The 27,755-nt window shown below is 38.7% G+C and overlaps 1 protein-coding gene across 4 annotated transcripts in view; it reads right to left on the reverse strand.

Moving 5' to 3' along the window:
• Window positions 1–781: 781 nt before the first annotated feature.
• The window catches only part of NCAPG2 (non-SMC condensin II complex subunit G2), a 122,270-nt gene continuing 95,296 nt past the window's right edge, over window positions 782–27,755 (reverse strand). For all 4 annotated transcript variants that reach the window (XM_010600288.3, XM_010600289.3, XM_010600290.3 and 1 more), the window contains exons 25-28: window positions 19,562–19,665; window positions 18,643–18,743; window positions 17,118–17,217; window positions 782–8,535 (exon numbers count right to left, since the gene is read on the reverse strand). In XM_010600288.3, coding sequence (XP_010598590.1) covers window positions 8,484–8,535; window positions 17,118–17,217; window positions 18,643–18,743; window positions 19,562–19,665 — 357 coding nt within the window. In that variant the 3' untranslated portion in view covers window positions 782–8,483. The remainder of the gene's footprint in view (window positions 8,536–17,117; window positions 17,218–18,642; window positions 18,744–19,561; window positions 19,666–27,755) is intronic.

The raw sequence follows: 27,755 nt of genomic DNA on the forward strand, positions 1-27,755 counted from the left end.
TGGTGGTTCACTCCTGGAGGCAATTCCTTGAAGTAGGCATCAAGGGAGGTTTGCACAGAGCTTTCCTTTTTCTCGACATAAATGGCCTTGTAGCAGGTGATACCCTTGGTAACTGTACGGCAAACTGTGGTGAACCTCTCTGAATTAGGATCTTGCTCCTCTAGCTCTACCATCCCTGCTTCAACGAGACGAACAACTTCAGCTCTTTCATCGTTTTCCTTCTCTTTGATGTATCACCAGTACTTGCATCGGATTTACGTTTTGGAGGCATGGTTACAAGTTAAATAAGAGGGAAATCGAAGCCAAATACAAAGTTACACACTCAGCAGAGTTACTGGCAACGTGATCTGACTTAAAATGGCAGATGGCGTTCTCCTGCCTTGAGCCTGCGAACCACTGAAGCCGTGCAATATTTTCATGGGTGTCACAAAGGAGTGTTTGTTATTACGAAGGAACCATTGTGTTTACCTCAAATTTTAAATACAACATGCTTTATGGCAGTCATTCTTAAGTACAGGTTGTCTGTAAGTCGAATGTTCTTAACCCTGGAACTTATTGCAGCCAAAATGCGGAACAACCTAAATGTCCATCAACAAATGGATTAAAAAAAAAAAAAGTGGTATATACATACAATGGGATACTAAGCAGCCAGTAAGAGAAATGGAGTCTTAATGTATGCTACAATATGGATGGAGCTTGAAGACATGCTGAAAGAAGTCATTCACAAAAGGACAAATATTGTATGACTTCACTTATATAAAAAGACAAGAAAAGGCAGATGTATAGACCAACGTTTATTAGTGGTTACCAGGGGTGGATGGGAGAGGGGAAGGGGGAGGTTATTGCTCACAGGGTACCGAGTTTAGGTTTACAATGATGGAAAAAAGGCATTAAGGGTAGGGCTTTTGCACAGTCAATTAATGTAATTACTGTCAATTAAGTTGTACACCTGTACAAAGTTGAATTGACAAAAGTTGTATGACAGATTTACAACAACGTTATAAATTGAATTGTGTCCCCCCAAAAATATATGTTGTAAATTCTAATCCCATTTGGGAATGGGTTGTTCTGCTAACGAGGCAGTATTAGTGTAGCATGTGTCGTAAGTCAATTTCTTTTGAGATATAAAAGAGCAAGATTAAGGAAGCAGAGAGGAAAGCAGAGATGGGGACAGATAGCTGCCATGACACATGAAGACCACCAAGGAGCCAAGGATCAGAAGCTGAAGAGACAAGGACCATCCTTTCCCCCAGAACTGACAAAGAATGGCTTCTCCTGGAGCAGACACCCTGAATTCAACTTCTAGCCTCCTAAACAGTGAGAAAATAAATTTGTTTGTTACAGCACCCATTTGTGGAATTTTGTCATAGCAGCACTAGATAACTAAGACAAATGAAAAAAAAGAAAAAGAGTAGCTGATGAGGCTCATGGGTAGTTTGTGCTTTTGGTGTCCTAAGAATGCTTTGCTTACCCTGAGACTGTGAAAAATTTTCTCTTATGTTTCTTTCAGAAATTGTATAGTTGTAGGACACAAAAAGCACAAACTATAAGAAGAGACTTCAGAAATAGACCCACACATGGATGGTCAACTGAATTTTGACAAAGGTGCAAGGTACTTCCATGGGAGACAGGATAGCCTTTTCAAAAAATGGTATAGAACAACTGGATAATTATGTTAAAAACACACTCACATAAACTGAACCTTGGCCCTACACTACACCATACACAAAAATTAAAATGGATCACAGGTCTACTCATGAGCTAAAACGGTAAAACTTCTAGCACGTTTTCTCACCATCACACTACTAACATTTGGGGCTGGATAACTCCTTGGCGGGGGGGCGGGGGGAGTCCGTCCTGTGCATTGTAGGATGTTTTGAAGCAACTCTAGCTTCTACCCATCAGATGTCAGTAGCACTCTCCCCTCCCATCCCCCGCCCCCCCAGCCCAGTTCTGACAACCAAGATGTCTCCAGACATTTGCAAAATAAGTGCTAAAGAGCTCCTAGTTGAGAACCACTATTCTAGATGAAGGCACAGAGCCACAGGTGTGTCATGCAGTTAATTAACAAAAATACTATGTTCTAAAGGTACAGAAGGAGCCTTGGCTAAGTGCTTGGCTGCTAACAGAGAGGTTGGTAGTTCGAACCCGTCCAGCCGCTCTGTGGGAGAAAGATGTGGCAGTCTGCTTCTGTAAAGCTTCCAGCCATGAAATCCCTTGTGGCAGTGCTACTCTGTCCTATAGGGTCACTACGAGTCAGAATTGACTCCATGGCCGTAAGTAATGGTACAGGGACTACTGGCTACTGTACGGCAAAAATCCAACTCTACCCTTACCTCATGTCATACAGAAAAATTAACTTGAAATGGATCATGGACCTAAACATAAAAGCTGAAACTAAAATTTCTAAAAGAAACACAGGAGAAAAAAATTTCACAATTTGGGGTAAGCGAAGAATTCTGAGGACACAAAAAACACAAATCACAGAAGTATAAACTGATAAACTGGACTTAATTTTTTTTTTTTAATTCTGGTTTTTGAAGGACACCATTTAAATAATGAAAAGGCAAGCCACATACTATAATACATTTAACTTAAGAGGGCTTGTATTCAGAGCATATAAAGAAGTCTTACAACTCACTAATAAAACAAGGCAAAAAAACATGAAGCAAAAAACGGACCAGAGACTTGATTAGTATGTCACCAACAACGATACACAAATAGCGTAGTGTGCAATGCTAGTCATCATGGAAATGCAAATTAAAACTAGAATGAGTTGCCATTACACACCCAAAAGAATGAATGAAATGAAAAACACTGAAAACCATTTTGGGGGAAAATGTGTAGCAACTGATGGGAATGTAAAATGTTACAACCACTGTGCAGAATAGTTTGCTAAAAAGTTAAAGGTGCACTTTACACATTACATAGCAATTCAACTTCTAGAAATTTACCCAGGATAAATGGCTACAAGAGCTGTATACATGAATGTTCGTTCATATCATCTTTACTCGTAATAGCTAAACAACCCAAATAGCCACCAACAGGTGAATGAATACACAGAGAACCATGTACGAATCTCAAAAACATGCTGAGTGATCAGTTAGAGGTGGGGCCCAGCAATCTGTATGAACAAATGGTCAGATAATTCCGATGCATGCTGAAGTTCGAGAACAGTGGATCCAGACAATTGGAACTTAAATTACAATTATTGCCATTTCTTTTGGCCACCCTGCATCAGATTATCTTCTTGTTTGGAGGATCTCCCCACTTGAGTCTTGGTGGGTGACAGAATGTCTTCATTATAGTAATTTAAATGCTAGATATTTGCTTTCCCAGCCATACAAAGTTTGTTAGACTCTGACGTAAGTCTAAAGCAGTCTTTGACATAAGTTAATGGCACAAATGGGAAGGGACAGATCTGTTTTCAGTAAAGGACGGGGCAGCAAGGTAGTATAGAAGTGATATTGGTGCTGGAAGTGAGAACACAGCAGTAGAGAGGAGTTTGAGGCAAAAATGCTAATTAAAATGTCAAGTGCCCGATTGTGATGGCAGGGATCCATCCTCAGACTAGTTCAAGTCATGCTTCGGGACTTATTTTACGTCCAATTCTCTAGGTCTCCCATAGATAAAACCAAAAACCATACCCATGGTCATTGAGTTGATTTTGACTCATAGTGGCCCTTTAAGACAGAGTATAACTGCCCTATAAGGTTTCCAGGAAACCCCGGTGGCATAGTGGTTAAGTGCTACGGCTGCTAACCAAAGGGTCGGCAGTTCAAATCCACCAGGCGCAATTTGGAAACTCTGTACAGCAGTTCTACTCTGTCCTATTGGATCACTATGAGTTGGAATCGACTTGACGGCAACGGGTTTTGTTATAGGGTTTCTAAGGAGTGGCTGGTGGATTTAAATTGCCAACTTTTTGGTTAGTAGCCATAGCACTTAACCACTGTGCCACCACAGCTCCCCTCCCATAGATATTGGGGCATTAAAAAATGTCAGTGTATAAATGTAGAAATCCAGATTCCCTCTAGCTCAAAACTATACTGTCTGTATGACGTGGTCTTATCTTCACAGTCCAATATGGCAGCTAGAGCTTGATAACATTTAATTTTACCTAAGCCCTGTAATCATGGAAATAATCCCACTCTGGTGTTCTTGAAAACGGCTGAGCAAGACAGCCAGCACTGACATTCCCCTTAGTTAGACGACACTTTAGGCAGGCTTCTTCCTGACTCTAGGCCTCAGATCTCTCTCTGGCCTTTACAGATCTAGATGGAACCTGTCCATCCACTCTTAACAGTAACTTCAGGGGGTAACTCCATGTGATCAACATACCCCACTGCTTAACCTCCCCTAATAGTATTTTTCTACTCACACACTTCAGCCTTTAAAACTCTTCTTGGCTTCTGCTTCAGTGGAGTAGGAACTCAGTTCTGGTCTCTCTCCCCACTGCAATGCTCTTTGCTTCTCCTCCATTACCATAATCCTTTTTGTATAAATTATCCTTATCTGTTTTAACACTGTCCAGCAAAATTTTTCCTTGACAAGCTCCATCTACCACAACCCCATTCCAGGCAGAATGTTAGAAAGGCGAAGATGATATAACGCGTATCTTTTAAGTTGCCACATGACACTTTTGCTAACATCTTATTGGGAAGCATTTAGATACGAGATCACACTAGGTGCAAGGCTGAGAAATGTGGTTTTTTTTAAAAACCATGTACCCAGTCAAAAAGATCAGAGGTAGTTACTTCTATGGAAAAAAAGGAGAATGAATAATCGGAACAACTAGTAATCTCTCCCTCAAATATTCAATTAACTGACAATCTTAAATGAATACAAATCCTAGCAAAATGAATTTGATTTACCAATAGTGGCAGAAATGTATATCAATATCATTTACTAATACGGAATATGTTTTAGTTAGCAAAGATTCTTTAGTTATATTTTCAAAATTAGCTGAAATAAACTGCAATAATAATCCATATTCCACTTCTCATTTCCCAGATATCCCTTGGTAAAACCTTACTCTTAATACTCATAACTACATTAAGTAGTAGTCCATTTCTTGTACCTTCTTAGAGGGAAATATACCCGTTGCCGTTGAGTCGATTCCGACTCACAGCAACCCTATCAGGCAGAGTAGAAGAGCCCCACAGGTTTTCCAAGGCGGCTGGTGGATTTGAACTGCCGATGTTTTGGTTAGTTAGCAGCAGAGCTCTAGGGAAATATACATATATATATATATAAAACAAACCCATTGCCGTCGAATCAATTCCAACTCATAGCAACCCTTTAGGACAGGGTAGAACTGCCCCAAAGAGCTTCCAAGGAGTGCCTCGTGGATTTGAACTGCCAACCTTTTGGTCAGAAGCTGTAGCTCTTAACCACTATACCACCAGGGTAACACAGGCACTGAAAAACGGGCATTTCTTTACTTTTTGCTTAAGATCTGAGGACAGAATGAGAGAATGACCATGAGATTTCAATAGCACTGACCTTCCATCTGTTAAAAGGGCCACAGGTTGCAGAATCTGCGAGGTAATCACAGGGTGGGAACAATGGGGCCACGGGTGATACACAGAGAAGGCCTAGACCCCGTTCCTCCTTCAGCACCCTGGCACCTACTTTGTCTTCTGTAACTGTGACAGCTCTTAGAAATGAAAGATAAAATAACAGAAATGCTTCAGGCTAAACTAATTTCTTTGCTACTCACATTTATAGCCACAGGACCCAAGCCTCAATATCCAATAAAGGCATCATTAAGACAAAAACGGGAGTGTGCCATGTTATTTTTTGGAAACTCTGGTGGCAGAGTGATTAAATGCTATGGCTGCTAACCAAAGGGTTGGCTGTATTCAGGAACACAATAAAAAGAGCTGCCTCTGAGCTCTCTCTCTTGTGCGCCTAGCATCAGCCTCTCTGCTTTTGCTATCTACTTTATTCTCTTTCTACACAAGATAGGTTTAAAGATACAGGATTAATCTAAGAAATCAATCTTTGCCCCTAAAGGGAAAGACACATATTAATATTTTGGAATAAAATATAAATAGATGTGCCGTGGCTTTGTTACTTAGAGTTTCCAAACAATATATATATGACGACTACCGGTACCATACTTATTTAATCTATATGTTGAGCAAATAATCTGAGAAACTGGACTGCACAAAGAAGAATGCAGAATCAGGATTGGAGGAAGTCTCGTTAACAACCTGCAATATGCAGATGACACAGCCTTGCTTGCTGAAAGCAAAGAGGATTTGAAGCACTTACTGATGAAGATCAAAGACTAAAGCTTTCAGGATATGGATTACAACTAAACACAAAAACAAAAATCCTCACAGCTGGACCAATAAACATCATGATAAACAGAGAAAAGATTGAACTGGTCAAGGATTTCATTTTACTTGCATCAACAATCAAAACCCACGGATGCAGCCGTCAAGAAAACAAATGACACATTGCATTGGGCAAATCTGCTGCAAAAGACTGCTTTAAAGTGTTCAAAAGCCAAGATGTCACTTTGAGGACTAAGGTACACTGACCCAAGCCATGGAATTTTTAATGTATGCGGAGGCTGGAGAATGAATAAGGAAGAGGGAAGAATTGATGACTTTGAATTATGCTGTTAATGAATAATACTGAATTTACCATGGACTGCCAGAAAAACGAATCTGTCTTAGAAGCATAGCCAGGATGCTCCTTAGAAGCAAGGACAGCAAACTTCATGTACTTTGGACTTGTTATTAGGAGGGACCAGTCACTGGTTCTGCACGCTTGGTAGAGGGTCGGTGAAAATGAGAAAAGCCCTCGGCGAGATGGATTGACAGTGGCTGCAACAATGAGCTCAAGCACAGCAACAGCTGTGAGGCTGGCACAGGACCTGGCAACGTTTTGTTCTGCTGTAGGTAGGGTTGCTCTGAGCCACAGCTGATTCCATGGCACCTAACAACATATACAAGTGTCACTTTATGTCCAGGCCAGTTCTGTGAAATAGGACATTGTGTGAACACACCTGGGTCAGCAGCGCACAGGGGTCCTGGGTGCATGGCCTGGGGGCCACTGTGGGGCAAACGGCCTGGGCAGCTCCCGCTTTCTAAGCCTCCAGTGAAGGCTCTTGGCTGGGTTCACCTGGTGCACACCCCCACAGCCTGTTAAGGTCATGGAGGGGAGACTCTAGGTGTGGGCCTGGGAGCAGGATAGTGATCTTAGTGACTGACCTGGTGCCTCTGCCCTGGCCAGGCCTGGGATGCCTGCCAACCCTGAGTGCTTAGGGGCAGGATCGGGCTCCCGCTCCTCCCAGTGGCAGCGGCCTACCAGTGGGTAAGGGGCGGCAGGGTGGGTTCACTGCCAAGTGGGGCCGTGGGAAGGTGTTCAAAATATTAGTATGTTTAAATTGTCAGGGACCCAAAGTGTCACCCTAAAGCAAATACAAAGCCAAGGGAAAACGGAGAAACAAACCACTCGGGGCCAGGGTGACCTAATGCACACCAATGGTTTTAGTCATTTATGGCTAGGCAAGATTAGTGACTCGGTGCCCCAGAACTGTGAACTGAGCACGAAACAGCAAACATTGGCTCTTTACGGCATATTGTAGTGGCGCAATATGAAAGGACGGGCCAGACTATAAGAGGCGAGAGTCAGCCACAAAAATCACTTGCTGGCATTTTCTCTTCAAACTGGCCTGGTTAGATACGGTATTTGAAGAAAGAAGGCATGGGTCAATAATCAACCTGCACTTTCTCCTCCACACTGCTGACACAACTGTTGCCATTCTGCTAAGCCAGCAGCAGGGAAGGCCAGCTCTCCCGTGAGAGCCTGCCCGGTGAGGGTAAGGTGTAAGCCAAGGCAGCCAAGGGTGCCCGAGCCAGGACCGTGGTGCCTGGCGTGCATACATTTCCACTAGCACCCTACAGGACCACACCAGCAAAAAATGGGGATGAGACCCATCGAGTCGCGGGAGCCTAGGGGGACCAGGGTTGGGAGTCTGGGCCTGGGACTCCATCACAGCAGACTATGTGGCCTCCAGGCTGCACACAGCAACTGGGCAGAAATGGGGCTCCGACCTCAAGACGAGGGGTCTGGCGTCCTGGCACTCAGACACACAGACACATAGATGTTAAGCTATGTATATCTCTCTGTGTATGTGTGTGTGTGTATATATATATACATATATGTCATTTTAAATAACCAAGTTTTCTAGGAAAATCTGTCCTTTTTGTTTGCACCATTGATTTCTGCACCACTGATAACCATCTGGGCTCTTATACATTAAATAAACAATTTATGCAGGTACCAGGCAAATTTTAAGAACTTTTGAATTTTCTACTAAAAGCTTCTCCCCAATACCCACCAAAAATCCCACCCCTTCCCTGTTATATGGCTTATTAAAAACACTAGGAAAATAAACATTCATTTCAAATATTTTCTATAAGTCCTTTTTCTCTAGCTCTACATGTCCGAAGATGTTTGCTTGGTTATGAATTCAAAAGTTCACCCAATGTTTTCGTTGATGATTCATACAGAAATCTAAAACATAAAGAAAGAAAAAATTAGCTACTAGAAAAAAAAAAATGTAACCTAATTATCCAAATGTACTTTTTCACAAAATACAATCTAAAATTGGTTTTCAATCAAATGCACTTAAAAGAAAATTGAAGTAACTTGTAATTACTTCACTATTTCTCACATGTAAAAGGGAATAAAACATTCCATCATCGCAGGGTTGTTATAAGGTGGGAATTAGGTAATACACAGCCAACATGTAGCATAATACACAACACAGTTACTGAGCAAGCCCTCAGTAAATGGTGACTATTGTCATCTTCCCTGTGGTTATCATGACTAGCAAGAATATGAGATGTCTTTCCATTTATTTAGGTCTTCTTGAATTTCATTCGGCAATGTTTTATAACAAGTCCTGTGCCTGCTTGAATTTGTTCCTAAGTATTTTATTCTTTTTGTTATTATAAATGAAATTGTTTTAATTTCCTCTTCAAATTGTTCATTGCTAATTTTTGTGTGTTGACGTGATCTTACGGGAAGCATACTTTTAAATGAACTATAAAAGTAATCCAGTATCAAATGTATTTTTAAAAAAATTGCACACACCAGAATAAATGAAAACATATTTCTTAACAAAAAAAAAAGGGGCCAATTTTTCAAGGAGTACTGCATTTCTTCAAGGCCTGATAACAAGGTTTAATGTTGATGACTGTATTATACTACTACTAAAGTTGCCTATATAAACCTGAACCAAACCAGCTGCCATCGAATTGATTCCAGCTGACAGTGATCATATACGACGGAGTAGAATTGCCCCACAGGCTTTCCAAGAAGTGGCTGGTAGATTCGAACTGCTGACCTTTTGGTTAGCAGCCAAGCTCTTAACCACTGAGCCAATAGGACTCCTGCCTATATATAGGTGTAATTAATACTGGCAAGTAATCCAATTATAATATGACTATAATTCATTTACTCAGTGAGAAAAATTCACGACGTAACTCAAACTTAAGAAACATTAACAAATACCTATAGTTCTCTTAACTTCAAATTACAAATTTATTGCTATCTTTAAAAGTAATAAATATAACATGTTTGACATTTAAATGCACTGGTGAATTCGTCCTGTTCCTCATGAGAAAATACACTCAGTTTACAATATGTTATACTGGGTAAAGAGATTCAAGTGCAATGAAAGCATTTTTTAAAATTTATCACCCAACAGTTCAGTCAACAAAACGCTAACTCAGCTGGAAAGAAAAGTAGATTAATTGTTAAGAAAACTTTTGCTTCTACAGTAATGCCCCATTGCCTAAAATATTAATTGTCCCAAGGGGTTCCCAGAGTCTTAATGTTGTTTTTCTTGCTTTAGAGTCTCATGCCCAACATTAAATCAATAATATTTAAAAATACAGCCTTAAATCCTAATTGTTTCTCTTTCATTGGATTGATTTTTCAGACACTGGTTTCTCTACAGTTTGCTTCTTGCATATTTAAGCAAAAGCCAATATTCCAGAGTCCCACCCGATCATTTTTCAGGTTGCCACCTCCTTAAAGGGAAGAAACTCCCCCAATCTGTGCACCAGTGTAGCAGAGAGGATGGTACGGTTGCAGAATCAACACATAGTTGTAGAAACAATGTACAAAAAAAAAAAAAAATACATGCCTCGTTTTAAATCCTTTTCTTTCCCATAGTGTAAGTTTTGAAATCCTCAACCCATTTTCTCTCAACATGAACTAATATACTTCAAGTACTTACCTTGAAACTATGTGCAAGTAAAAATGAAATTCCTAACAAGAAGCAAATGTCCCTCTTTCCTTATATCTTCAGAAAAGCATGCACAATTCTACATCCAAAGAAAAAAACTGTTCTTGCAAATATTATTTCTAACAAGAAATCTTATAAAATGCTTGGACTTCTGAGATTGCCACTATGTCCTGTAAAAATAACTTACGATTCACATAGTTGGTAATTCCAACTGATTTTCTTATTCAATAAGTTGTTGCCTGGTAAAACATTTTAAATTCCCATAAGTTTTCTGAAATGTATAAAAACTTCCTACTTTTCTTTAAAGTCAGAAGAAGAGCTCTGTTGCCTCCCTCTTCTCTCACGTGCCTTTTTTCCCCCACACACTCACAACCTTGGTACATCCAAATCCTACCCACCTACTTCAAGGCCCACTTTCCCTATTTCATCCAGGTAAGAGGTTAAGCCTTGTCTGTAGAGGGCACTGGTGGGACACTGGAGGGGGCAGGGGTTGTCTCTTCCAGGTTCTGGTTCCCGCAGAGTGTATTTTTTTGTCCACTGTGAGGCTCTTAATGCTAGGTTCCTGCAGAGCACAGCTTTCTCCAGCACTTGGCTGCCCCCTTCCTCCTGTACTTGACTCGGGGCATGGCAGCAGTCCCAGTCAGCACAGGTATGCTCCCCACACCTTGCCCTTACTTCACAGTCCCAGATGTGCATGTGCACAGCAGGGACCCTATAGGGCTGGCTGTTCAGAGGGCAGCCACCAGGAAGTCATACAGAGAAATACACTGGACTCCTAAGGAGGGTTCTAGCAATGCGAGGTAGCCAGAAGCTTCCTCCAGCATCTAGCTAGTTCTGAGGCACAGCACATCTCCCTGTGGACTGCCTTTCCCAACACCCCAGAGAGCAGATTTGAAGCAAGTCCCACCAGCAAGGCACCTCAACAACTTCTCTATCCAGACAGCCAAGGGGGTCTGGATCTCGGCCCTGGCGGGGTAGGGTGTGGTTGTGTGGGGGTATTCTTCTGGGGAGGCAGGGGAAGGTATCTTCCTTGGGTGCTCTATCTCACCCTAGGAATGGGGCTGCTTCTCTTTAACTCTTGTAGCCAATTCTCCATTACTACAATCCCCTAGATTTGAACACAAATCTCTTTGTAACAGAATGAAAAAAAAAAAAAAATCAGTAAGGATATAGAAGACTTGAGGTAACACAATGAACTTGACCTAATTGACAAAGAAGACAGCCCTCAACGTCTACAAAAGACATATTCTTTCCAAGTGCACATGGAGTATTTATAAAAATTGGCCATATGCTCAACGAAAACAATAAACAAGGAAGAATGTTTTGCTACAGGGAAAAACATGGATGAACTGCATAAACACAATGTTGGATGAAAGAAGCCTGACATAAAACAACACTCCTCTATTACTCCGTTTACACAAAGTTCCAACAGACAAAACTCATCGGGTTAATAGGTACTTTCAAGGGTTAGAAAGGAGTCGGGACTGGGCGATGCATGTGGGGACTCCTGAGATAATGTATTTCTTGATTTGGGTGGTGATTACATTTTGGTCATTAATTAAGTTGTACATTTATTATTTACTTACCTTTCACATGTAATTTTAAATGAAAAAATTCTATTTAAAATTAAAATTAGAAAAAATACTTTAAGCTACATAATGCTAAGAAATTTGAAAATCTAAAAAAAATAAAAATTCAAAATCTGGATCAATGTATAATTTTATAGGAAAATATAAATTACAAAAATTTATTCGAGTAACAGTAGAAAATCAGACCAGGCTAATAATATGAAAGAAATGGCTGGGGCAGGGAGGTGTTTTTTCAGGTACTTTTCAACAGCTTCAAAACACAAATACAATCTGTGAATTTTCTGTCACACTGGAAATGGGAGAAAGCTATCAGCTAATGCCGACAGCAAAACAGATGCAGGTTCCCCACGTCACACACATAAATCAAAACAAAACAAACAGCAAATAAAAAAAACTATTAAAAAAAAAACCCAGACCCGTTACTGTAGAGTCAATTCCGACTCATAATGACCCTACAGGACAGAGAACTGCCCCATAGAGTTTCCAAGGAACACCTGGCAGAAAAACAAAAAACTATAGATCAATCTTACTTCAAGTGTAACGCAAAAATTCTCAAAATATTAGCAAATAAGATACAAATGATATTTTATAATAATAGAACCCACTAAATTATGCTAACAATGTTCAGCATTAGCAGATTAACAAGGACTCTTTCATACCCCTACCATTAAATACCCCATAAATTTACATATCCAAAGGAGTTCCAGCTTTCTCATAGCTCATGTTATTGAAAAACATTTCTGGAATTCTACTGGAACTGCTTCCAAAGTTAGCTGATAGCTATACAACAAAAATTAGTCTCATCGTTTTACAACTCAACTTGTCTACTTAGTCTTCTTCTCTTCCTCTTTTCCTGTTATCAACGCACTTGGGTTACAGCGAGGTTCTACTGGGCCTCGTCTGAGAATCCAGAGCCCTAGGGACAAAGAGGCTAGGCACCGGGAGCAGGCCTGAGGCAGGGAGAGGAAGATGCACACAGAGCTCAGCTGAGTAACTATCTGTATGCCAGTGTGAGTGTATAGCCCAGAGAGGTGAATTTGTCTAACACAAGACAGGCTACACGGCTTTACTACTGATACACAAGGTGACAGTATTACCCATAGCTTAGTACCAGTTTTTACATAACACACAATAGTAATTCGGGTGTTTTGCCCGTGATACATGTTCAAATTAAAATATCACATATATATTTTGTTTCGTTCTGTTGTGTATACAGTCGCTATGAGTTGGAACCGACTCAACGGCACCTAACAACAACCAATTTTCTAAGCTCTTAACAACTGCGCAAAAGACTAAATGATTTTTTGGTTTCTTTTAATTTTGAAATAAGTTATAGTTAAAGAAAGTAGGTTTTGTCATTTAATTTTTAAGAAGCATTCACAGTAAACAAAAGGTCGGCAGTTCAAATCCACCAGGCGCTTCTTGGGAAACATATGGGGCAGTTCTACTCTGTCCTACAGGGTCGCTATGAGTCGGAATCAGCTTGGCGGCAACGGGTTTTTGGTTTGGATTCACAATACAGCTAAGAAGGTCTAATTTCACTAACAAAAAGATTGATTACGACTAGGATAATAGGTGATTAAAATGCAAACAGCAATCCTTCAGTAAACAAAAATTTCCTAGTAAAGAAAGCATTAAATATATCTGTGCCTAAACACAAGTCAACAATCTATAAAAAGCTACACTTTACAAATTTATTCATAAATTAGCAATTTAGGATTTTGAAAGCCTTCTCCAAAGGAGAAAGTAGTTATAGAATGTGGTTTGCCAGGTATATATAAAATAACTTTTTTTTTTTTTTTTATAAAACAACTAGTATTAGCTTACCTAGTTCCATAACACTTAACCTTATTTAGCCCATAAAACAGCAAGAAAAAAATTGTTTTATGGCTAATCTGAGAGTCGAACACAATTTATAAGCGTTCACAGGAAAATACATTGCATGTCAAAACCAGTGCATAGCAGCAAAAACACCTGAATGGAAAAGTAGCTCAAAGGACACATTCCTAGCCAGCAGTACCTGTGACAACAATCTGCCACCCAGAAAGAAAGAAAGAATATTTCTTCTGAGGCTCTGGAGGGTACTTACCTTTCCTATTCCTGATGCGTATGTTTGTCAACTAGGTATTTATATCTTAGGAAATGCCTACGGTTACAAAATCATAACTAATCACAAAAAATATCTGTCTGCTGTTGTTAGGTGCTGTCCAGTCAGTTCTGACTCACAGTGACCCTATGTACAGCAGCACAAAACACTGCCCAGTCTTGCACCATTTTCACAATTATTGTTATGCTTGAGTTGATTGTTACAGCCAGTGTGTCAATCCATCTCACTGAGGGTCTCCCTCTTCTTCACTGACCATCTACTTTACCTGACAACATGCCCAAAGTATGTGAGACAAAGTCTTGCCATCCTTGCTTCTATGGAGCATTCTGGTTGTACTTCTTCCAAGACAGATTTGTTCCTTCTTCTGACAGTCTGTGGTGTATTCAGTACTCTTCACCAACACCATAATTCAAAGGCATCAATTCTTCAGTCTTCCTTATTCATCGTCCAGCTTTCACATACATATGAGGCAACTGAAGACACCACGGCTTGGGTCAGGTGCATCTCAGTCCTTAAAGTGGCATCTTTGCTTTTAAACATTTTAAAGAGGTCTTTCACAGCAGATTTGCCCAATGCAATGCATCATTTGATTTTTTGACTGCTGCTTCCATGGATGTTGACTGTGGATCCAAGTAAAATCACTGACAACTTCAATCTTTTCTCTGTTTACCACTATGTTGCTTACTGGTCCAGCTGTGAGGACTTTTGTTTTATGTTGAGGTGTGATCCAGACTGAAGGCTGTAGTCTTTGACTTTCACCAATGAGTGCTTCAAGTCCTCTTCATTTTCAGCAAGCAAGGCTGTGTCATCTGCATAATGCAGATTGTTAATGAGTCTTCCTCCAATCTTGATGCCGTGTTCTTCTTCATTCAGTCCAGCTTCTTACATTATTTGCTTTGCATACAGATTGAATAGGTATGGTGAAAGGATACAACCCTGACACACACCTTTTCTGATTTTAAACCCTGTAGTATCCCATTGTTCTGTTCCAACGGCTGTCTCTTGGTCGATGTACAGGCTCTTCCAGTTGATTGGCCAGGAAGCTGTCTTCCAAGTTTCTTGGCACAGATGAGTGAGTACTTCCAGCGCTACATCTGTTTGCTGAAACATCTCAAAGGGTATTCCATCAGTTCCTGGACCCTTGTTTTTTGCCAATCCCTTCAGTGCAGCTTGGACTTCTTCCTTCAGTACCATCAGTTCTTTATCATATGCTACCTCCTGAAATGCATGAATGTCGACCAATTCTTTTTGGTACGGTGACTCTGTGTATTCCATCTTCTTTTGATTCTTCCTGCATCATTTAGTATCTTCCCCATAGAATCCTTCAATATTGCAACTCGAAGGTTGAATGCTGAGAGTGTTCTTCCCTTTTGTTTTTCTACCTCCAGGTCTTTGCACATGTCATTATAATACTTTGTCTTCTCAAGCCACCCTTTGAAATCTTCTATTCAGCTCTTTTACTTCATCAAGTTTCAGAGTCTCTTCAGACTTTCTTTCCTGTCTTTTTAATGACCTCTTGTTTTCTTCATGTATGATGTCCTTGATGTCATTTCACAACTCATCTGGTCTTCGGTTGTTTGCGTTCAATACGTCGAAGCTGTTCTTGAGACGGTCTCTAAATTCAGGTGGGATATACTCAAGGTGGTACTTTGGCTCTCATGGATTTGTTATAATTTTCTTGAGCTTCACTTTGAACTTGCATACGGGCAATTGACGGTCTGCTCCGCAGTTGGCCCCTGGCCTTGTTCTGACTGAAGACACTGATCTTTTACATTGCCTCCTTCCAAAGATGTAGCCAATTTGATTCCTAAGTATTTCATCTGGTGAGGTCCACCGTGTATAGTCGCCACTTGTGTTGCTGAAACAGGGTATTTGCAATGAAGAAGTCGTCGGTCTTGCAAAATTCTATCATGTGATCTCTGGTTGTTTCTATCACCAAGGTCATATTTTCCAACTATTGTTCCTCCTTCTGTTTCCTGCTTTTGCATTTCAATCAACAGTAATTATCAATGTATCTTGACTGCATGTTTGATCAGTTTCAGACTGCAGAAGCTGGTAAAAATCTTTAATTTCTTCATCTTTGGCCTTAGTGGTTGGTGTGTAAATTAAAATAATAGTTGTATTAACTGGTCTTCCTTGTAGGTATATTGATATTATTCTATCACTGATAGCATCGTACTTTAGGATAAATCTTGAAATGTTCTGTTTGACGATGAATGCAACTCCACTGCTCTTCGAGCTGTTATGCCTGGCACAGTATACCATATGACTGTCCAATTCAAAACGGCCAATACACAGCCATTTCAGCTCATTAATGCCTTGGACATTGATGTTTATGTGTTCCATTTCATGTTTCTTCATAAAACCATATAAAATAAGTGTGTACGCCCTTAATTTTTCGAGAGCAGAATTTTGCAAATGACCATTTTGTTTCTGAAGACAGAATTAGTAAGTCAGTTAAACACATACTGCAAAGGCTTTTTGTAAACAGAAACATTACTGTCTTTATGTGATGGCTAAAGTTGTATGTCAGCTTGGCTGGGCCTTGATTCTCAGCGGTTGGCAGTTATGTAATGATGCAGTCATCCTCCATGATGTGACCAGCCAATCAAGTTGTCCGGGGAGTTTCCTGCATCCAATAGATAAGTGTGTGTGTATATACAAGTGTGCATATATATGTGTATAAAGTTCTCTTGCTTTGGATCCTGCATCCTTCTCATCACCATCTTACCTCTGATTCTTGGGACTTGAGCCGGCAGCCTGTTGTATCACCTGCCGATCTCAGGGTTCTGCAGCCCGTGAGCCAGCAGCCAAATGCCTTACTGTCTGATCTTGGGTTCATTAGCTCGTGTGGCTACGTGAACCTGGAGAAAGCCTCCAGCATTACACCTAATCCGCGGACTTGGGACTTTCCAGCCTCTACAACAGCATGAGCCATTTCCTTGCGATAAATCTCTCCATACATGTACGCTTCACTAGTTTTGCTTCTCTAAAGAACCCAGCCTAAGACACCTTAAAATCTTCAAATTTTCTAATCACCTGGCTGTAAAAAGCAGAGTGAAAACTCAATTTAAAATATACTTAAGCAATAACCACTTTGCGGATAATTGCACTACTTTGCTACATAATTTATTTAGCTCTTTACCTTTCGATGCTATCCTCTTGCAAAGTTATTTCCATGAATGTCTTTAGTTTTTTCTGAACAATGGCTCCAACCTCCTTCACTTTTGAACTCTTATGTTTGCCTATTGGAAAATTATATTAAAAGACAGAGAAAAGATTTTAATGAAAAACAAACATACTTTCCATACATTTGGATACAATTTCTATAAAGCTGAGCTTCCTTATACTTCCCTTTTGAGTTAACCTATCTATTGATCTGTGGAGTAATAATCAGCTCCTTCACAGCGATGTTGTGAAAATCAAATGAACATATATGAAAATACCTAATTGGCTGTCAAGTACAGTTCAAGTGTACATTATTATATCAAGTTATTAAGAGAATCTTTCTGTTTATGCCATCACAGACTTAACGCTCATGTATGCCTCTATCAGAAAACGACAACTACTACTTCAGAGTCATTCAATTGTTTGGGAAATATTTATTAAGTACCTATTAAGTCCTAGGTACTCATTTGCATCCCAACTACCATGTTCACATCTTTATCCTTTTTCACTCATTCTTTAGATATAAACTCAGTGGTCATGCTCTTAGGAAAAGTTTTTCCTGATGCCCTATCTAGGTCACTCTAGTTAAAAAATGTTATCAGAAATCTGCAGACATGCTACGTTATCAGGATTATGGAAAGAGCTTGTTTCTGTAAGAGTACCATCATCTGTATTACCTTAGAAAGTATTTGCCAACATCAGCAAAACTGAGCAAAATATATAGAAACTTAAAGGTAGTCAACCTGCAAGATGTTACTGTATCTTTCACCAAGGTGAACGTTTTTAGGTACCTCCAACTGTTTTTCCAGTACTATTTCAACTGGCTGTGATATGCAGAATAGCCAAGGTTAAGGCTTAAAAGAAACAGTAGTTAGATTAAATATTACCACCAAAACATGTCATCATTAGCAAAAATAAAATCAAGATTTTAGAACACAGGTATGACAGATCAATAGAAATTCAATGCACCAGCAGAGAATGGAGATACTTATACAGATCCAGTGAGGAAAGATGAAAGAAAGGAAACGCATTCCAGAAAAGCTAGCGGTATGGAAACAAGTACAGAATTAGTCAAGTAAGGGAAGCACAGGTAGAATGCACTATGTTCAAAGAACATGAAGAAGCATGGTTTGTGAAAGGAATTTTACGAAGCTTGGCATGACTGGGGAGTCAAACAGGGAAGCAGTCAAACATAAGGAGTTGAGTTTCCAAACGCTCCATGATTGATAGTTTTGTTTGAGGTGTTGTTGTGTACCACTGAGTGGATTCCAACTCACAGCAACTCTACAGGACACAGCAGATCTGCCCCATATGGTTTCCTAAGTTGTAACCTTTAATGGAGCAGACTGCCAGGTTTTTCCTCCCACGGAGCCACTGGGTGGATTCGAAATGCCAACCTTTTGGTTAGTGGCTAAGCAGTTAACTGTTGTACCACACCAGGGCTCCTTGTGTGAGGTATACCTAACAATATCTCAGATTATATGAGAGAAAAGTTTACCAACCTTTATTAATAACCAAAATAATATGCATAACAGCTGTCAGACATACAATGCCTTCAATATCATCAGAGGTAACACAGGCCTTTAGTTCATCTAAAAATGACCTGTAAAAAATTAACAAATATCTGAAATTAATGAATACTATATGCCTTAATACTTTATAGAAAGATAAATAATAGCCAAGGTTCAGCAACATGAGATGTTGATTAAACTCTTTCCATACTTTTCACTATAAATGTGCCTAATCATATAGGTAAGATATTAAAATTAGCTGATGTTACTAGAAAGAGAGCAGGAATGTACTGGTAAGTAAATAACCAAACCTTTACACCCCACAATATACACAAAAAAGGATTTAATATATTGCTGAAAGATAATTTTCATAGTTACCAAAGATGATGCTTTTAAAAATTTTAATTGAACACATTTGCTATTAAACTTTCAAAAGTGGTTAGATAGCCACAAAACTATTCAATTTATAATCAGTCAGTCCTGTATGGCCACAAAAAAAAAAAAGCTACAATTTTAGTCAAGTGGTATATGGTTCAAGAAATGAATAAACAGTTCTGTGTTGAATGATTATACTGGTGTTTAACCTAGTTACGTGTTTTGAGGGTATACATAATAAGTATTTTACTGCACATCAACATTTTAAATGTTTCCCTCTAACTGAATGCTATAGGATGATAAACACTAATCAGAGAGTATTCAGATGAATATATTTTATAGAAAATTAGAATTTCTCTTTGTATAATTTTAACGTAAACAGATTGGTGATGAACTGAGAAAAAATTCCATGAAATATTTTTCCCACAGAATTGAACCTTTAAAAAATATTAAGAGTAAAAAGAATAAATAAAGCAAAGTTGCTGAGAGGGTTTAGAGCCAAAATAAGTCTTGGGACAGTAAAAGTGAAAACTACCTGACCACATTCGAAGTCTTTATTATTATTCCTATTAAACATCTTGAAAATGGTGGAAGGTCTGCAAGACACTCTGGTGGGGTAAGCTCTTCGATATCAGAGGCCTAAAAAGAAGTTTCAAATCAATTATTTGCAATCAGAGACTGGGTCAATTACTCAGTTTACACTGCTTTGGGTTTTCTTCAACACTTGAGAAAGGTCTTCTAGAAACTTAAAACAATGCTCTTTATTAACTGTTCAAATGGTCACAATAATTATGAATAATTTATTATTATATTGTGATTTTACACTAAGCAAATTTAACAGGGTTTCTTAATCAAGGCATTAGTAACATTATGGGCTGGGTACTTCTTTGTTATTGGAGCTATCCCATGCATTGCAGGATGTTCAGCAGAATCCTTGGCCTCTACCTACTAGATGCCAGTCATGCCCCCCAAGCTATTACAACCAAAAATGTCGCCAGACACTGTCAAATGTGCGGTGGTGAGAAAAATAGCCCCCGGTTCCTACTGCTGGTCTAGATTCAAAGGATGTACTACTTGGATCTATACTCTTTATTACAGACCTTACAAAATTATATAGGTTGTTCATTATTTATGAATGAACTTCACATACAAATGTCTCCTGGAAAGGTCTAAATCCAGAATTCCTGTTCTAGGAGGAGGATTATATCTTGTTTTCTAATTCATAATACCTGAGGAGTATGTGCATCCCACTCTCTCATATCTCCACCATCTTTTGCCTAATTCTTGGTTATTTTAGGTAAACCAATCACATAGCCATGACTAGACAATACTTCTAATAAGCCTTTTATTATATTTCTAGGGTTCATAACACAAATCTGAATAATCAAGTCAACTGTCATATTATATGTGAAACTAAACTAAAAAACAAAACAAGCAGTTGCTGCTAAGTCGACTCTGACTCGTGGTGACCCCATGGTGCTCCACAGGGTTTTCGTGGCTAATTTTTGGGAAGCAGATCACCAAGCCCTTCTTTCAAGGCAACTCTGGGTGGGCGCGAACTTCTACCCTCTCAGCTGGCAGCTGAGTGTGCTCACGGTACCACCAAGGGGCTCCGTATGTGAACTACGATTCCCTTAACGGTACCACCGAGAGGCTCCGTATGTGGACTACGGGATTCCCAAACACATGAAACTAAAATCGACAGAACTCAAAGAAAAACAGACAAATGCACAATCACAGTGCGAAACATCTATTGACAGAGCAAATAACAAAAAATCGTCAGAGGATAGAACAGAAGTTGGCAAACTTTTTCTGTAAAGTCAAAGAGCAAATATTTAAATAAAATAGTAAATATTTTATGCTTTGTAAGCAATACAGTCTCTGAAACAACTATTCAACCCTGTTGTTGTGGCACAAAAGCAGCCACAGACAGAACACAGATGAATGAGCGTGGTCGTGTGCCCACAAACTTTATAAAAACATATGGCTGGTCCCTAATATCGGCGATCTGAAAAACGCTACCAATCACCGTGACCTTGCAGACGTTTACACAACTCCACCCACGAACGGCAGAATGCACATTCTTTGCGAGTGAAACTTTCACCACGGAGGACCGTACGCCAGGCCAAAAAAGAAGGAACAATAAATTTAAAGGATTGGCATTAAATTAGAAAAAAATAACGAGTTAACCAGAACATTCTCCACAATTAAGAAATTACACGACATACTTCTAAATAACCCATGGGTCAAAAAGAAGTCATAAGGCAAATTTGATCATAGTTTAAATTGAATGATAGTGAAAACATGTCATGTCAAAATATGTAGGGTGCAGCTAAAGAAGACCACAGGGGCAAATGTGTACATTTAAATGCCTATACTAAAAAGAAGACAAAAGTTGTTAATAGTTTATGCCCTCACTTTAGGGAGACAGAAATAGAAATGAAAATTAAATCCCAAATAAGAAAACAGGAAATAATAAAAATAGCATAAATCAATGAAATACAAAACAGGCAAAAAATAGAGAAAATTAAAGTCAAAAATTCGTTCTTAAAAAAAGATGAAATTGATAAAACCATAATGAAAAATAATCAAGAAGAAGAGTAAATACAAATGACCAAGTTCAGAAATGAAAAGGCAACATCACTGTCTTACAGGCATCACAAGGAAATAAAGAGACAATATGAACAACTTTATGCCAACAAATTTGTTAACATAAATGAAATGGACAAATTTCTTGAAAAATACTATGTACCAAAACTGACACAGGATGAACTAGAAACCTGAAGAGCTCTATTACTTGTTAAAGAAATTGATTTTATACTTTTAAAATTTCCCAGATCTAATAACTGGTGAAATCCGTCAGCCATTCTAACTGCCTTTATGTGTACAGTTCATTGACAACTGCACTCACCGTGTCATGCAACCATCACCACTATTTGTTTCTGAAAGGTTTTCAGTACCCTGAACAAAAACTCAACACCCCTTAAACCTCCCCCTCCAAGTCCATTAACTCTAATAAACTTTTGTCTCTATGCATGTGCTTATTCTATATATTTCACACAAGTAGGACCATACATGATTGGGCTTTCGTGTGACTTATCTCACTGAGCATAATCCTTTAAAGTTTCAGCCATGTCGTCACATGTATCACTATTTCATTTTTCTTTATACCTGAATAACATTCCACCGTATGAGAGACCACATTCTGTTTATCCATTTATCTGCTGATGGACACTTGGGTTGCTTCTACCTTTTGGGTATTGTAAATGATGCTGTAAGGGACACTGCTGTACAATTATCTGCTTGAGTCTCTGCTTTCACGGCTTTGGGGTATATACCTAGGAGTGAAACTGCTAGGTGCTGTCAGCTTTTCAACGAAGAAATAATACCAAAGTTAAACATTTATCAAGTTCTATTTTATGATATCAGCATAACCTTGACACCAATACCAGACAATGAAATTATAAGAAAAGATTACAGAGAAATCATCCTCATAAACATAGAACCATAAATCTTTTAAAAATTTTGACATATCAAAATAGCAATTAATAAAAAGGTAATAAATATGTCATGACCAAGTGGGATTTATCTCAGGAGTGCAAAGTTGGTTTAACAAATGAAAATCAATCAGCGTAATTCACTGCATTAATGGATTAAAGTAGAAAAATCACACGATCATTTTAACACCTAAAGAAACAGCATTTTGGCAAAATTAAATATTCACACACACACACACACACACACACACACACACAAAACTCATTTAACAAGAGAAGTAAGCATCTTCAACCTGATAAAATGAATCTACAAAAAAACCCTTAATGTATACCACACTTGATGGTGAAATACTGGATACTCTTCTAAATGGGAAGGTCAGCAGTTTGAACCCAAGCTGCTCCTTGGAAACCCTATGGGGCAGTTCTTCTCTGTCCTATAAAGTCACTATGACGCAGGATCAATTCAAAAGCAACAGGTTTGTTTTTTGTTTTTTTTTGGTAAATGGGGAACAAGGCAAATTTGTCTACTTGCCCCACTTCTATTAAACCTTTCACTGGAGGCTCTAGTCAGTGAAATAAAGCAAGAAAAATGAATAAAGGGCATACAGATTGGAAAAGCAGAACTAAAACTGTCTTTCTTCTCAGAAGACCTGATTGTGTATGAAGAAAATTCTAAGAAATCTATATGAAACTACTAGAATTCATAAGTGAATTTAGCAATGTTGCAGGATATAAAGTCAATATACAAAAATCAACTGTTTTTCTATGTCATAATGGTGAAAACCTGAAAATTAAAAATTTAAAAGTATCATTTATAATGGCATCTAAAAACAAAATATTCAGGGATAAATTTAACTAACAATCTCTAAGAGGTCTATACTGAAAACCATAAAACATTGCTGAGAGAAATTAATAAAGGCTTAAATAAATGGAAAGGTATACTATTTTTACTTCTTAGTAAACTCAGTAGAATTTCCAGGGGGCTTTTTGCAGAAATTAACAAACTGATTCTAAAAGTTATATGCAAGTGGCCAAAAGAGTTAAAACATCTTTGGAAAAACAAAAAGAGAGCAAAGTTAAGTTATACTACCTGATTTCAAGGCTCACTTTAAAGCTACAATAATCAGGACAACGAGGTTTGGTAAAAAACTGGATAAACAGATCAATGGAACTGAACAGACCCAAGAAATTAACCCCCACATACACAGTCAAAGGATACTCAACAAGGAAGTCAAAGCAATTCAATAGGGGAAAGGACATTTAACTTTAAAACTTACAGAAGAAAATACAAGAGAATATCTTCATGACACTGGGACAGGTAAAGTTTTTTTAGAGAAGGCACAAAGTATTAACCATAAAAGAAAAAATGATTAATTCATCTTCATGAAAATAAAAGCCTTCTACCCATCAAAAAAAAAAAAAAAAAACCTTTAAATGAGTAGTACTGAACTATAACTGAGAGAAAATATTGCCACACATGTTATCTGACAAAGGACTTGTATGCATAATTCATAAGGAATTCCTATAACTCAATAGTAAAAAGGCAATAACACAATTAAAAAAGGGTAAAATACTTGACTGGGCAACGTTTCGTTCTGTTGTACGCAGGGTTGCTGTAAGTTGGAACCGACTTTACGGCAGTTAACAACAACAAAATACTTGAACAGATACAAAAGAAGTACCTGAACAGTCGATACGCACATAAGATGTTAAATATTATTATTCAACAGGGAAATACAAAATAAAACCACAGTGAGATGCTACTACTACACACCCACTTGAATGACAAAAAATTAAGATGACTAAAAACAACAAACGTTACCAAAGATAAGGAGCATATGGAACTCTCACATGATTAATAAAGTGTAAGACAGTAAAATCACTTTAAAAACTGGTGATTTCTTTAAAAATTACATACACATGTATCCTTATGCTACAACATGGGTGAACCCTGAAAACATCATGCTGAGTGAAGTAAGTCAACCACAAAAAGAACAAATATTGTATGATCTCACTCATTGAAATATCTAGAATAGGCAAATGTAGAGACCAAAGTCTATTAGTGGTTATCAGGGCGGGAGGAAGGAGGAAAGAGGGAGTCATCCTTTAGGAAGTCATGTGTTTCTGTTTGCAGTGATGGGAAACTGGGCAAAAGATACTGATTACGGTTGCATCACACGATTAATATAATTGATGTCACTGAGTGATACGCATGGAAAATGTGAAACTGACAAATGTGTGATACGCATATTTGCAACAATAAAAAATCATATATACATGTATCCTATGATCCAACAATACTACTACTTGGTATTTACCCAAGAGAAATGAAATCACATGTCCACATAAAGGACTATTTGTGAATATCATAGGAGCTTTATTCATACCAGCTAAAACCTAAAAAACAGCCAGGTACCCCTCAAAGGAAAATGTATAAACACATCATATATATATAAATAAAAATTCAATGGAATACTACTAAGCAATAAGAGGAAAGAACTATTTATACATACTGAAACATGAATGACTTAATACCATTAAGTTGAATTAAAGAAGCTAGACACAAAGAGTACTAAGAATACTGCATGATTCTATTTATACGAAGTTTTAGAATAAGCAAAATTAATCTATAGTGATATAAAGTAAAACTGTGTGGTTTTCTTTGGGTAGAGCGCAGGTGTAAGAAATTGACTGGAAGGATCAAAAGGGAATTTTCTGGGGTGATGGAAATCTTCTGTATCTTGATAAGATATGGGTTAAATGAATATCTGCATTTGTCAAGGTAAATAAACCACTGATGTTACTAGGTGCCGTCAAGTTGGTTTTGACTCATAGCCATCCTAAGTACCACAGAACGAAACACTGCCCGGTCCTGCGCCATCCTTACAATCGTTGTTATGCTTGAGCCCCTTGTTGCAGCCATTGTGTCAATCCACCTTGTTAAGGGTCTTCCTCTTTTCTGCTGACCCTGTACTTTTCCAAGCAAGATGCCCTTCTCCAGGGACAGAGCCCTCCTGACAGTCTGCCATCCTTGTTTCTAATGAGCATTCTGGTTGTACTTCTTCCAAGACAGATTTGTTCGTTCTTTTGGTAGTCCATGGTATATTCAATATTCTTCACCAACACCACAACTCAAAGACGTCAGTTCTTCAGTCTTCCTTATTCATCATTCAACTTTCACATGCATATGAAGCTACTGAAAATACCATGGCTGGGGTCAGGCGCACCTCTGCCATCAAGGTAACATCTCTGCTCTTTAAAACTGTAAAGAGGTCTTTCGCAGCAGATTTGCCCAATGCAATGCGTCTTTTGATTTCTTGACTGCTGCTTCCACGGCTGTTGATTGTGGATACAAGTAAAATGAAATCCTCAAAAACTTCAATCTTTTCTCCGTTTATCATGATGTTGCTCATTGGTCCAGTTGCGAGGATTTTTGTTTTCTTTACATTGAAGTGCAATCCATACTGAAGGCTGTGGTCTTTGATCTTTATCAGCAAATGTTTCAAGTCCTCTTCACTTTCAGCAAGCAAGGTTGTGTCATCTGCATAACACAGGTTGTTAATGAGTTAATGAGTTTTTCTCCAATTCTGATGCCCTGTTCTTCTTTACATAGTCCAGGTTCTCGGATTATTTGCTCAGCATGCAGATTGAATAGGTATGGTGAAAGGATACAACCCTGACGCACACCCTATACCCTTCCTGACTTTAAACCACTCAGTAGCCCCTTGTTCTGTCTGAACAACTGCCTCTTGATCTATGTATAGGTTCCTCATTAGCACAATTAAGTGTTCTGGAATTCCCATTTTTCTCAGTGTTATCCATAATTTGTTATGATCCATGCATTCAAATTCCTTTGTGTAGTCAATAAAACACAGATAAACATCCTTCTGGTATTCTGTGCTTTCAGCCAGGATCCATCTGACATCAGCAATGATATCCCTGGTTCCACGTCCTCTTGTAAATCCAGCCTGAATTTCTGGCAGTTTCCTGTCAATACACTGCTTTAGCAAAATTTTGCTTGCGTGGGATATTAATGATATTGTTCTATAATTTCCTCGCTCGGTTCGATCACCTTTCTTGGGAATAGGCATAAATATGGATCTCTTCCAGTCAGTTGGCCAGGAAGCTGTCTTCCATATTTCTTGGCATAGACAAGTGAGTACCTCCAGTGCTGCATCCATTTGCTGAAACATCTCAATTGATATTCTGTCACTTCCTGGAGTCTTGTTTTTCGCTAATGCCTTCAGAGCAGCTTGGACTTCTTCCTTCAGTACCACTGGTTCCTGATCATATGCTACCTCCTTAAATGGTTGAACATCGACTAATTCTTTGTGGTATAATGACTCTGTGTATTCCTTCCAACTTCTTTTGATGCTTCTTGTGTCGTTTAATAGTTTCCCCCACAGAATCCTCCACTATTGCAACATGAGGCTTGAATTTTTTCTTCAGTTCTTTCAGCTTAGGAAATGCCAACCATGTTCTTCCCTTTTGGTTTTCCATCTCCAACACTTTGCACATATCATTATAATACTTTGTCTTCTCAAGCCGCCCTTTGAAATCTTCTATTCAGTTCTTTTACTTCATCATTTCTTCCTTTTGCTTTAGCTGCTCAACATTCAAGAGCAAGTTTCAGAGTCTCCTCTGACATCCATCTTGGTCTTTTCTTTCTTTCCTGTCTTTTCAATGACCTGCTTTCTTCATGTACGATGTCCTTGATGTCACTCCACAACTTGTCTAGTCTTTGGTCATTAGTGTTCAACACGCCAAATCTATTCTTGAGATTGTCTCTAAACTCAGGTGGGATATATTCAAGTTGTATTTTGGCTCTCGTGGACTTGCCTGAATAAACCATATGGCACTTAAAATCTGTGCATTTCACTGGATGTAAATTATACAGGGATCAGTCCCTGGAGAAGGACATCATGCTTGGCAGAGTACAGGGTCAGCGGAAAAGAGGCAGACCCTCAACGAGGTGGATTGACACAGTGGCTGCAACAATGTGCTCAAGCATAACAACGATTGTAAGGATGGTGCAGGACCGGGCAGTGTTTCGTTCTGCTGTGCATAGGGTCGCTATGAGTCGGAACCGACTCGACGGCACCTAACAACAACAACAAATTATACCTTAAATATTTTTTAAAGTGAGAAAAAAGGTAGTAGTTGTATTTATTATGTACATGAGTGAGATTACTAGATTTCAACATTATGAGGTCCTGGGTTTTCATCATGGAG

The sequence above is a fragment of the Loxodonta africana genome, chromosome 22 (assembly GCF_030014295.1).
Source record: "Loxodonta africana isolate mLoxAfr1 chromosome 22, mLoxAfr1.hap2, whole genome shotgun sequence".
In the NCBI taxonomy this organism is placed as follows: domain Eukaryota; kingdom Metazoa; phylum Chordata; class Mammalia; order Proboscidea; family Elephantidae; genus Loxodonta; species Loxodonta africana.